The 13,951-nt window shown below is 37.2% G+C and overlaps 1 protein-coding gene across 1 annotated transcript; it reads left to right on the top strand.

The window, feature by feature from the left end:
* The first annotated feature begins 1,354 nt into the window (after positions 1-1,354).
* On the top strand, positions 1,355-13,702 carry dnajc24 (DnaJ (Hsp40) homolog, subfamily C, member 24). The gene is made up of 5 exons (XM_079858595.1): positions 1,355-1,657; positions 1,975-2,086; positions 7,209-7,347; positions 11,409-11,477; positions 11,563-13,702. The coding sequence occupies exons 2-5, from the start codon at positions 1,979-1,981 to the stop codon at positions 11,694-11,696; spliced, it is 450 nt and encodes a 149-aa protein (XP_079714721.1). The 5' UTR covers positions 1,355-1,657; positions 1,975-1,978; the 3' UTR covers positions 11,697-13,702.
* Positions 13,703-13,951: the final 249 nt, after the last annotated feature.

Genomic DNA, 13,951 nt, shown 5'->3' with positions numbered 1-13,951 from the left:
ACACAAGAACAAGGCAGAAACTAATCAGAATGCCATTTGCTAATTACTTTGTTTAATTCTTCCCAACTTCTAACAGTAATTAGCACAAATAATTATACGTTAGAACAGTTGCACAATGTCATGGTAAAGTTTGTTTGCTTTGTTTGCAATAAGTAATTAAAGTAATATTTGAGTGTTGTTAGATGTACGCCAGTCAAAATCTTTTCTCGTTAACACCTACAGAGTCTGTAAATAACAACAGCAGTCAAGAAGTATTAGCAACAGTGTTTAAAAATATATTTATAATTCTGTTAAATTTCTTTTCTAAGTGACATCCTCCATATATTGAATATATAAAAATAGCCTTTTTATTTATATAAAGGGAAGCAAAAATTAGTGAAACCTAATGATAAGCATTCTGTAATACTTCTCTACAACCTTTAAGACACTACAACAGCACAACTTTTCCTGCCCTAGAAGTAGAATTACACAAACGAATTACATGCATCAGTAAAACAAGAAAACAAACATCTGTTATTGTGCCTTATACATCTGAAATGTCAAACAAAAAAAATTATTAATTGCTTCATAATAAACCTAAATTGAGTAAACATGCCTCGACAAACAATCTGTTTTCTCTGTTACATGTGGCATCTTTCACAGTGCTCATTAAAGACTTTGTTAATTAGCAGCTGGAGACAGTGGCTGAGGTGTGCACAGTGTGATTTTTTTTCTTTCTTTTTCTGCCCTCTGTAGACTATGACACACATGATATTTTAGATAATTCCCAACACAATTAACAAACATCCACCAACTTTTCTCGCAACCCTTGTCACAATCGCACATATGCTACCATATAGAAGTGTTTTTTTGTAATTTTGTCAAAGCAAAATATTAATATTTTATGACATCCCATTATAATATAATGTTTTTTTTTTTTTTTTTTTAGCTCAGTTCTGTATTTGAACAATAGTTTTAAAAGATGTGCTTTAGGATTGTGCAGGTAAATAAAGTATCATTAGAATTTATGATAGCACTTTATAAAAAGTTACCACAAATATTTTCTGAATGTCAATATTTCTGTCTGCATGTCCAGTCACCAGTGTTTCCACCCCTAACAATCCAACATACCAATATGTCTGATACTTAATCCCAATATAAATGTGATTAGGAACCGTTCTGGAATACATTTTTGTTCTTCATAAATTTTTCCGACTAAAATGTAAAAAGGGTCTAATTTAAATAAATTCTGAATATTAGCAGCTGTCGCAAGCTGTAACTGTTTGTTTCCAGGCCAGCTCGTCTCTGTTTCCATCATCGTTTCCATAGATGCAGCCATAGATGCAGCAGCGCGCCCGCTCTCGTGTTTCTCTCTAAAGCATCCGTGTAGAAACGTTAGCTTGAGGAGTTCCGCCATTTTCGAGAGCAGTGAAATGCTCAAAAATACACATTAAATTGTTCAACTACAAACAGAAGTGCGTATTATTGTTGATGTTACGCAATTTGGCTAGTTCAAAACTCTTTCAGATTATAAAATATGATTTTATCAAATCATACGTGTTTCTGTCAGTGCGTTAAAGAGCGAGGCAAACCCTCACACTGGAGGAAGCAGCATGGACTGGAAAGGCCAACGCTGATGACAGCTGCATAGAAGCAGAGAAAACGCCTTCATATTAGGGTAGGAAGCGAGACAGTTCTCTTATACGATAGCATCCTACAATATATATATATATGTTTATCTTACTTTTTATCGCTTTGTATGCTTTTTCACTAGTTAAATGTGACGTGCTGTATCTGTACATCCTGCCAACTGACTGCCGAAGACAGACTGTCTTAACTGTTTACTATTAATTAATCATTACTTTTAAAGAGTAATAAGGTCAATATGAATGTATGCATGTTATAAATTACATTTCAACTAATCGTCCTGCACTTACCATTTGTTTGGAACAAACAATTAATGCTTTCCTCTGTATTTTTGTTTGTATTCTGCAGAATTATGGCAGATTCCTGTGGTCTACATAAAGACTGGTACTCAATACTGGGTGCCTGTCCAACAGATGACATACAAGAGCTGAAACAGAAGTATCAGAAGCTCATCCTCATGGTAGGTATTCAGCAAATGTTCCCATACATCAGTGGTTCTCAAACGGGGAATTATTTAACGTTAAGTAAGTTGCATTAACAGAAATTGCTGAATCAAGCCATGGGTCTTCAAATTGTACTCTGAACAGGTCAAAACTGTTCCCGTCTCCAATTGTTTTTTCTCACTTAATTCCAATACTGCCTTGTCACTGAGTGGTGTGTATCATATGAAATAATAATTTATAACTATAATATAAATATTATATATACTAAATACTCAAATATATCACACCACGATAGCCTCGTGGGCAAGTGCGCCGTTGTGCTTCGGGAGACCCGAGTTCATGTCCAGACTTGTGGACCTTTCCTTATCCCGTCCCTCCTCTCTCTCTCTCTCTCCCACCTCACTTCCTGTCTAGCTACTGTCCTATCCCAATAAAAGGCGAAAATGGCAAAAATATATTTAAAAAATATATATAAATACACTTATGTTATATTGCTTGTATGTTTCGAAGACACTCGTAATGAATTCGTAATGTACTTGTAACACAAAGTACACTTTAATATCACTAATCAAGCATGTAATTAGTCACTACACAGGCATATACCTAAAGTATGCTAAATATACTTGAAGTTGGTCCAATTTAGTTCACAAAAGCACACTAAATACACTTAAAGTTATGCTTTACTACAATTTAATTACAACTAAAATATACTTAGTACAAAATTAGTTGTTTCAAAGTAGATTGTAGAATATGGTCATGCAGAATAAGGCATTAATATGTACTAATAAACAGCCAATATCCTAGTAATATGCATGCTAATAAGCAACTAGTTAATAGTGAGAATTGGAACCTAAACTAAAGTGTTACCGTATGTATGTATGCATGCATGTACACACACACACATACATAAACACACTATCCATTACAGGTTTTTTATTTTATTTTTATCACTGATACTCTTAAGTTTTGAATATTGTATTGGAAAACAGTGGGCCTTGGAGTCAAAGAGACTGAGAACCACTGCCATAAATGTTATTTAATACACAATAAGTGCTGCATGTTATGCAGTGCATGTCAACTGATAAAATTCATACCGAGATAAAGATTATGCTTGATTCTCCCATCAAAGTTTCCTCCTAGGGCAAATTGTTCTTGCTAAATACGAGCTTTGAAAATATATGCACAATTAATCAATGGCATCAGTATTTCTCATTAATACACATTGCAGGTTGATTTATCCCAGTCAAGTTATACTTAAGCTGATTTGTTTAATCCCAAACCCATTTTAATTACAGCAATCTCATAACACCAGTCGATAAATCAGGATGTGTGCCGTGCAATTTGTAGAAGCAGTTTGAAGACTCCATTCCAATGCCTTACGTAATATACAGCAGGAGAGTGATTGATAATGAAATTGATAATAGTTCAAGTTTTTTTTAACCTGTCAAAGTCAAATGAATCAGCATCTTGTGATGGAAATGCCATCACGTGTTGGTTTCTTCGTATTATAGCCAGACAGTTGGGCAGGAGTCAGCTTACTGATTCAGAATTCAGCGTTGCCATTGTAACCTTAGGCTTAAAGCAATCTATACTGCTGTATTACTTAGGATTACTGTTTGCAGTCACAGTGTCCTGCCTCATTCCTTCATTCTGAGATCAGCCTGACAGTAGGTGGCAGTAGTGTGATGGTAGTAGCCTTTGTGCTTCGGTCTCTCTCCTCTCTCCATTGAAGCAGAAAGCGGCTGCAGGCAGAACACCAGAGCCCAGCGGAGGATGTGGCAGTGCTCCCTTCGCAGCCTCTGAGAGATGATGATGTATTGTTAGAGCTGGCGAGTGCTCCAAATTGCCCGGCCCTTTATATTGTGTTCCTGCTCTCCAAGCTCCATTAGCCCCAGTAAATGAATATTTTACAATGCGTGCAAAGAGACAGCAATTAAAGCGTGTAACTCCAGAGGGGCAGGAGGATGGGCTGCTCTAACAGAGCTCCAGCCTCTCGTTGTGTTATGTATTTATGACAAGTACCTGAGCTATACAGACTGGAAATTGTAGAGTCACACTGTAGTAAATGGGTGGTATAACCACATTAGTGTTTGTAACATTGAGTCAGAATGCATCTTAAGGAGACTTTGGAAAGCAGTATAGTAAGCATTCACATTCAAATGTTAAATCTTATTGGTTTTCCCTTAGGTTTTTATAAGTTATATATTTGAGTCATGTGACAACCTGATTTTGATTTTTAAAAGATTGGCCCAGATTCTGAAAGAATTATGTAGAGCATGGAACAACTTTTGGATTTAATTTTGTGTATTTAACATTACTACAGTTCAAAAGTTTGGGATCAGTAATTATTTTTATATATATATATATATATATATTTTTTTTTTTTTTTAATATTTTTTTTTTCAGCAAGGATGCATTAAATCGATCAAATGTGACAGTAAAGACATTTATAATGTTACATTGTTATTTCAAATAAATGCTGTTCTTGTTAACTTTCTATTAATCAAAGAATCCTGAAAAATAAACAAATTATCATGGTTTCCACAAAAATATTAAGCAGCGCAACTGTTCAACATTTATAATAAAAAAAGTTCCTTGAGTACCAACTCAAGGGATCGTGATCTTTCAAAAACATTCAAAAATCATGCTTTTGAACAGTAGTGTTTGCATGTAATCTAAATCAAATCAATAATGAAATAATATTTTATATATATGTGTGGGAAAAAAAAATCATTCTTAATACAAGGGGCATTTTTTGAAGAAATAAAAATATTTTTTGCACAATGTTTAAAGTTTTTTTTTTTAAATGCCTAAGCTTTGACCAATTAAAAATATATTCATAAATTTGTACTTTTTAAAAAATCTTCAAATTCAGCCCATTGTATCTTCATCTCTCCATCAGGCGCTCAATCAAACGCTCTGTTACGACAGACCTGAAACTCAGTTCACAGGGACTATCTATTTGACAAAAGACTACCCAGGGAGATGTTTGTGGAGCAGCGGTATGTGCTTGCCAGGGCTAAGCTGCACTTCACACCTGTGGTCCTGACTCCTCGAGCTCACCTACAAAGAGTAGAGGGAAGCAAAACCCTATCTCTGATTCCGCCACTGGGGAGAGAGTCTAATTCTCTAGCAGAATCTGGCGTCCTGCTGGAGGTAACTGAGAAATTGTGCTGCCAAGCTTGCTCAGCCATTCTCAGGGTTCAGGACCGGAGCTGTTTTTCCTTTTCTGTGCTGGCTGAGAATATATGTTGGATATATTACTTTGGGAAAGGTGATGGTTCAGATTGCCACACCACAGAAATAAAAAGAACAAATCTATGTTTTTGCGGATGCATCGTCATTACCATTATGCGTACTAAAATACACCCCAAAATGCCTTACAAATGGGTGTCGTAATGTAGACTGATTTTTAAAAAAAATTTCCCACCAACGTGTAACTTTCCGTTATATTCGGTTAACACCTGGTGCATTATATTATACTGAATTTCCAGTGTTATTCTAGATGGCTACGCTGATTTAAAGTTTCGCTTAAGGCTCAAGATTTCACTTTAGCTATTTAGCTTTGGTCATTCTCTGATCCTCTGATCTGAAGCATCCTAAACACAAATCGATTTAATCCTCTTAGCTGGTATCCTGTGCCGTTCCTAATCTTAATGTCTTTTTTACTCTGGTACTTTTAATTAAACTGAGATTTGAGTGAAGAAGGATGCTTTCCTTGCATTTTACCAACTTGAAACTCTCCTCAGAATGTAATGACGGCATGTGAAAGCGCTAGTGCTGGAGAGAATTCACTCCCAAAAGCCTTCCATCAATTGGATGGCCTCAATGAATGATTTACGTCAGTATATTTAAGGATCTTTCAGTTAGAGTTCATTGGCCCCTCTTTTTCATATTTGAGAGTGGGCTGCGTGGCGGCAGAGCGCTGTCTTCTTTCGCCCGCACTGTAAAAATGACAAGAAATGGTTAATGATTCAGGAAGTTAATTTTTGGCTTGTTGCTGCAGTTGCTTTTCTGTTCCTCTTCTCATCGCATTCTGACCACCCATTAACAAAGTGAAAACAACAACAGAAACACAAACAGAGAAAGGGGCGAGGAGGGAGGGCTGGATGAACGGGAAACAACGGAGAACGGGCACCCTTAAATTTTAATTAGTTTTAAACTTAATTGCTTGAAATGATTAGTTGAATTCAGTCTTCCTGTTGCTTAAAATTACAAATATAATCGCTGTGGACAGTAATTGGCTTGCCCCAGATTGTCGGTTATTGTAGCCCAGTGTCACCCCATGCATCATTACCCGACTTTGGCGGCGATGCGGCTTCTGAACTATAGCGACCATACAAAAACACAAACATACACACATGCAATGCTGTGCTCGCCTGTGCCAGAGCATAATCAGAGTTTGGTTGAATGCCTGCTCGAAAGGATCTAAGTTGTTTTCCGTTTGCCCCTTTCAACCTTGCTCTTCTCCAGTGGGCGAATGAAGTGCCCTACGGCTCAGCTGACCCTCAACCCCCACTAATCGATAGCCACAGCCCACGATCTGTAGATTGCTCAAGGAGAATGACTCTATGCTGTAAGGATCCATCTAGGCCGGAAGGGACTGTCAAAATAAATCCCTAAAGCTTCCTTTAGGGAGGCTGCATTAGACTTCTGGGTAAAATTTTATTTTGGCGAAGCTGTGATGTTACGGTAAGATCTGTCATATTTTAGGACACAAAGGGGGGATCGCATTAGTGTTTTTGGCTGGAGGAAGGAAGCGGCCTTTGCCCTTCTAACTGTCTACTCTGTCCAGTCTTGTCATTGAAAAGACATATCTGTCCTAACTGATATATATTTTGCACCATTGTCCGCATTAGTGCCCATGGTCTGGCTTCTCTGGTAAACTGTCCAAAAGCACAGCAAGTCCTTCAGCAAATTGCCCATTAACTTTGCGTCAAGACTTGTCACCATGTTTACATTTGTACTATTCTACCTTTTGTATCTCCAATCATATTGACAGTTTCTGTTTGTAATCTGTTTCTGAAATCTCACTTATTTACATAAAAAAGGGGAGTTTTACATAAAATTACATAAAAAAATCAACTGTCATTGGTTATCATTTCTGTCAGTCTTATCACTCTGCGTTTTGATTGGCAGTTTCACCCAGACAAGCAGAGGCTGGACGTGTCTGAAGGGGAGGCGGAGCAGCACTTGCAGAGATTCATTGACGTCGACCAGGCTTGGAAGATCTTGAGTAATGAGGAGAGCAGGAAGGAGTACAACCTCCAGCTAAGGGGTACGTTCCCTCCTGTCTATCCTCTTATGCACTTTCAGTCTAATCCTTCTAAGTACTGAAACTTTACTAAAGTGTATTTGGAGGAATTGTGTTTAGATGGGCTATGCTGTATTGAATTTTTTAAATGCTAATGACCATACTTATTATTTTTGTGACCAAAATATCATAGAGACATGGGTGTTGTTTTCTAATAAATTACCTAGCAATGCCCTAGCAACCACCCAGAATACTCTGGAATTTTCAGTTTCATTCAATATTGAAACTAGACAGTTTTTGGAAGAATTATGTTTACATGCAATGGACTTCATTGTATCGAATTTTGGAATCTGCGTGATTGGGAGTTTGCGTGACAGATTTCGCTTGTTCAAGTTGGTCAAGTGGCTGCTTGGTTTGGAAGTGAATTCTGTGAGCGGTGCTTCATACATTGCTACAGTATGAACAATGTACCTTTTTTGCCCTCAATTTTGTTGCAATTTCATTAATGTTCCCCTGTAGTCAATAATTGTATCCCTTAAAACTCATCTTTGATCACCAAAATTACCTATTTAAATGTTTTCCTCTGTAAAAAAAATTCTTCAAGCCTTAAAATAGCTCGAATGTAACTACACCTTTGCTTAATTTAGTATACGTGGATCCGTGAATATGCTAATTAGCACCGCCTCCACTCACTCCAGCTCACAGATTCACTCGGCCAACTTACTGAGGTAAACGCTGCACAATGGTATCGCTCTTTACAACGTCGGACTCATAACGGTAATTAATATGATTAGTCTTTTGCTTGACTGTTATCAAACAGCTTATAATGTGTTGCTAATGTTACACAAACCATGTTCCCGTTCGCATCTCAGAGTAAGACAGCTGTCTTCTAACAATCATCTGAAAAGCTTTGAACGACTCAGAACGTCGTCCGTGGAGAAAGGCATATACTGTAGTTCATCATAACATCATAATATACACAATACACTTGTTATATTGCTAAATTTACCCGATTTTTCATATCAACAAAAAGCATGCCGGGATAACCTGGCATCTCTCGAGACTCCCCTGCTAGTTCACTGTTAATGATATGCTAAAGCCCGCCGGCACGTTGACGTGATTGGTTATAAGGTAGTTTGTGACGTCAGAAACACCAGCGATTTCAAAACCGCATTATTGAGACTGTCTCTTTTTTTTTCTTCAGTTTTTGCTGTTTTAGACATGGAATGAGCACTTTTGGCTTGATAATTTGTCACATAGCAATATCATATCAACCATCCATAACAGTCTAGCACTGATGAGTACAGCTCACGTTTACCCTGAAAAATACAAATTCATGATTAATTTCCGTTCATTGTTGATAATTTATTAAGAGCATAAAGCAGCTTTGTCACTAGCCCTTTGGCAAACTAAAATTGTCTGAAATATTTAAAATACCAAAGGAAGGAATGAGAACCGAGCTGTTGTCTTTGGTCTGGACAGATGCTTCCTTACAGAAGAGCGTAGCTAGAATTGTGGGTACTAGAGGAGGAGGGAAATAAAGAGAGAGTGCGAGAGAGAATGTAGGTCAGGTCTGTCACACATGGCCAGTTCTTACATGAAGTGATAGTCTGCTTCTCTCCGCTCTCGCCTAAGGAACAAGCTCCCCCTAGCCCTCCATTAGGACCTTCAATAAGTGTACATCCAGGGTCCTGTGCGCCATTAACTGGGGAGCTGTGGCATCGCCTTTAGGGGGGAACACTTTGCACAGCTACTTGCTAACGTAGATCGCCATAGCCACAGAATTGACATTTAGAGAGCATCCACAGAAAAGCCAGGCCTCGTTTAGGCTGCACATGCAGGAGTGCACATGCTCCTCATTTAAATGCAGTGACTTTATTTTAGATATCAGACACGCTTTGTTTTGACTTCATTTGCAAGTATTAAATGACACTATTTTAGGTTACAAAACTATTTTTTTTTAGATGTTATTTATTTTATTTTATTTTTATGCAAATAGTGTACAATTTTAAGTGACTGTTTATTGGTCCTCATCGCTCATAACATGAAAATAATTATTGGTTTGTCGGTATTGGTGCAAAAAAAGAAGTACACAATAAACTGTACAGTTATTTTTTTTTTGGTCTAATTTATGTAAAAAATCTCAACTCTCAATTTAACTCTATATGGTCTGTTTTAATTAAGTTTGAGATTGATTCTGGCCAACTCAAAGGATACACTAATCCCTAACCAACTTAAGTAGCCTGCCCTGCAGTCATTAACTGGACACTGAAATGTGTGTCAATATTGACCAGACAAGGTTTGATGTCAAATACTGTGGCCTCTATTTAAAAGGCCACGTCTGGTTGGGTTTATCTTTTGCAGTTTCAAAAAATATATATATAGTATTTATAAATATTCATGCTCTCTACTTATCAGAAATGAATTCAGTTTTAAATATTCATGAACAGGGTCTTATTTTGTGAGATATAAGGAGAGATAGCATTTTGCTTGTGGTTACTGTCATAGGAATAAGTCTTTATACCTTTCATCAGTTTACGCATCTCTGACTTAATTACTGAGCAGAAATGCATCATTCGTAGCTGTACGTTCGTAACTGGAGGTTATTCTGGGGTACTCTGTATAGAATGAGGTAATTAATACATTTTTTATGTTGCATAACTGAAATCTTCCCATCAGTTTAGGTTTTCACTAAATATTATATCCGAATGTTATTCATATTCTTAAGGTGAATGGAGACACATCGGACTGCTGATTTCAAAGATGGAGCTCATTTCATTGTCTCAAGTTCTTTTTTTGCACCTATAAGAAATTAATGATAAAAGTTAGTCGCCAGAAATGGCACCTGATGATAAAACGTTGCATTCAAACCTGTTAATTGCCAAGATCTCAGACACTATGCCAGAAAGGGACAAGAACCGTTACTTGGAAGTGTCGTGTTCCTGATTCCTTAATTCATTAGGAAGCAAAGAAATCTAATTTCATTCTCTGCCTCTTGACAATTAGTTGTCATATTGCATTTTTCCACACACGGTTTTAGTTTCAAATTCACTTATTAGCAGCCTTTAAAGCAGAACCTTGTGAAATACCCAGTATTCCCTGCTTTAATATTCAATGAATATTTTAAGACAACTCATTTGTGTGTATTCATAGCAGCAGTAGGAGACATGAAGGCTTCGCTAGGGCACTCTAAATGACCTCAGATGACTTTGCAGCTTCCCTTCTAAATCTCTTATTAGTGGAACAGCAGCCCAGCAATCCTCTGTGATTATTGCTTAAATATTTCAACAAGCAAGGATTGCTCTGGAAACTTTTTACTCTTCCAGACAATTTTTCCTGCGAAAGCTCAAAGGTTCAGGATGTGGCTTGTTTTTTTTTTTGCGTGACATAAATTCAATGTGGTAATGAAACACAACTTTCAGAGTAATCTTATAATATACAGTACTGTGAAAAATTCTTAGGCATGTTAATATCCCCCCCCCCCCCCCCCAAATGGTTTTAAGTCAGTTATTTATATCTTTTGCTGTAGTGTGTCAGTAGGAAATATCAGTTTGCATTTCCAAAAATTCTTTTTGCCATTAATTGTAATAATTCAGTGAGATTTGTGTATGCACAAGGAGTCTGACAACAGCCGGTATGATCTGATCTCACCATCATCGAGACCGTCTGTGATTACATGAAGAAACAGAAGAAACTGAGACAGACTAAATCCAGAAGAACTGCGGGAACGCCTCCAAGATGCTTGAAGAAACCTTCCTGCAAAGCTACCTGAAAAACTATGCGCAAGTGTACCTGGACAAAAGCCTTTTTAATATTAACCTAATAACATATATATATATACATGGGATATTAGGGATATTAACATGCCTAAGACTTTTGCACAGTACTGTATATGTTTTTCTTGTTATCAGTGAGGTATTAGTCATAATGTATTGCCTTCCCCAGTGTTATTGTAAAATACTTAACTAGTTTTTGATGAAATACTGCTTTGTTCATGATAGAAAGAGAGCATATTGTCTCATTTCTTGCTTTATCCTGGATTGATCATCAATTTGACTTCCTCTTCATATTACAATTCTCTGCAGCACATGAACTGAAACAGAGCTGGCCAATGGACGCCCATATAACACTAGACGACATGAACTGGGATTGTGGTTAGTCAGAACCCTGCTCTCAAGCAACTTATAATAATATATTATAAATATGGGTTATAATTATAAAGCATCTCTTCTGTTTCAGACACTGAGTGTTATACGTATGGCTGTCGCTGTGGAGGAGAATTCATCTTAGAGAAGGAAGACACGCAAGAAATGGAAACGGTTGTGTGCTGCAATTCCTGTTCGCTCAGCATTGAAGTTAAGAAGGTTACATGACACTTTTGGATACTTCAGGCTAGTTTCTTATTGGACTGTTATTTAACTATTTTCCAAAAAGGGACTTATTCTATGGACACGTTGTGGATTTTAACAGGAAGTCAGCCCCATTCATAACTGAGCCTGGCACTTACAGTATGAGAAATTATTAGTTTTTTCAGGAACTGTCTGAATTTTTCATCAGGTGGATTCAAATTTGACAGTATACAGAAATCAAAAGACATTTCTTTCTTAAAGCTTTTTTTTAATGGTCTCCACATAAATCCTCAAAGTGACCACATTGTAAAAACCTTCCAATTGTACTTTTTTCTCTTATGGAACTGAGCAGCATATTTCATTTCATTCAAATGTACCTTTCATCAAGTGCATCACCAAATAACTGTTTCCAGAATTGGGTCACACTAGACTCTCACTGTCACAGAAAGCCCTTGGTTGTTTCCCCTGAGCTAGACGTGCTCTTTTACAGACCAGACGTTTACTGAAATGCTGTTTGTTCCCCAGCCCCCTCCTTGTTAGCGAGGACCGGGCGGGTGGCTCAATAACCTCTTAGCTCTTGTTAACTTTGTTTGCATGTAAATAAATGCACTTTTTTTCCTCCTCCAACAATGAAGTCACAAACTGCCTCCACACATCACTGGTCGAAAAAGGCCCTCCGGTTAATGATGAGCTTTTCAGTTTTCTTTCGAGCCTTATTGTTCTCCGGTCCACTCAATTTTGAGGGGGGATCCGCAAGGTTGTGGCATTGGAATAGGGTCATGGCTTTATTAAACTTCAAACAGTCATTAGGCTGTTTGCTAAAATCTGTCGTCCCATAGTAGAAACAGCTTGATCGGGGCAAAACCACGCTTTTCATCAATGTCCTGAGGCCTGAACCGAGGCTAGACCTGCCAGTGGACCGGCAATGGACCGAACTTTAATCGACTATGACATCAATTACGGATAATCTCATCACTTTTGGAGAGTGGGCTTGTCAAATCTCTAATTAAGTCCTCAGTTCCCCCTATATGTGCAGACAGGATCAACAACACATTATAGTGCAATGATGGACGACATCATTCTATTTTTGAGGGGATATAACTTTTAACCTTGCGTGCACTTGTGGGTCTGGCCTGGCAGTTGGGCAGCTGTGTTTCTTTGAATGGATGTCCCTTTATGTCAGTGACTGTAAATGAGGAAAGAATCATAATAATTCATAATTTGCATGGTAAAGATGTTTTTTTAATGTTCTAGTCAATATTTGAGTGAATTGTATTTTTGTATGTTGGCCAACTGAATTATTTCAGCGTTCATAAAAATAGATCAGAATGTCAGAAAGTCAGTTTTCAGGTTAGAAAATTAGAAAGCTATGTAGTTTTATTAAAAAAAATAACATTTTAAATGTATATTTTATTGGATATTGCAATTACTTTTTCTGGTAAAAGTTTGGAAAAATATTTAACATGTTATTAAATTATTTGCAGACACCTCACCAGGACTATGGGTGCAATATGAGTTTTTTTGTTTTGTTTTAGGTACTGACGTATTTCTGGGGGAAATGACACAAGAACTATTTAATTCGAACCTTGTCTCTCTGTTGTTTGGTGACTGTTCTCACGTTATTTTCCCTGTTGACATCTGTGTGAACGGTAACCCAAAACCTTTGTCTAACTAAGCAAGACTTTCACTGATCCCGGTTCTTGTTCGTAGGTAGCTTTGAAAAGAGTTTCCTTTAATGCAAAGCCTGCACTCCAAGTAGCTGGAAGATAGTACCCTTTTCTTTGAATGAACTTTCATCTCCTTTTTTGCTCTCATGGTTTCTCATGGCGGTTGGACAAAAGAGGAAACCTCCCTCCCTCTTTTAACTCCTCTCAGCTCAAACCTTTAAAATAGCTTGTGTGTTTTGGACAAGGTTGCATATTTGCCTCTCATCACAAAATTTTCAGACGAGCCAGCAGGTGGGAACCCTTGAGGAAGATGGTGGAGAACATTGTTTTGTTTTTTTCTTACATAAAAGATTATAAAATCTCAAGCCATTATCCTTATTCATTTTCAGCATTCTGAAACCATATTCTACTTCCCAATACTTAAACTCAACAGCTACCTTACTAACTATTAATAAGCAGTTATTAGGAATTTGAGGCAAATGTCGTAGTTAATAATGAGAATTAGACTAATCCAAAGTTTGACCAAATTTGTATTAATGTAGATCTGCATTTACTCTTTTACATGCTTTTTACAGAATTTTTTGTTCATATTGATGTTTCGATATTGAATAG

This window comes from Squalius cephalus (assembly GCF_949319135.1).
Source record: "Squalius cephalus genome assembly, chromosome: 23".
Classification (NCBI taxonomy): domain Eukaryota; kingdom Metazoa; phylum Chordata; class Actinopteri; order Cypriniformes; family Leuciscidae; genus Squalius; species Squalius cephalus.
Note: the sequence above shows the minus strand (reverse complement) of the source record. Positions and strands in the feature narration are given on the sequence as shown.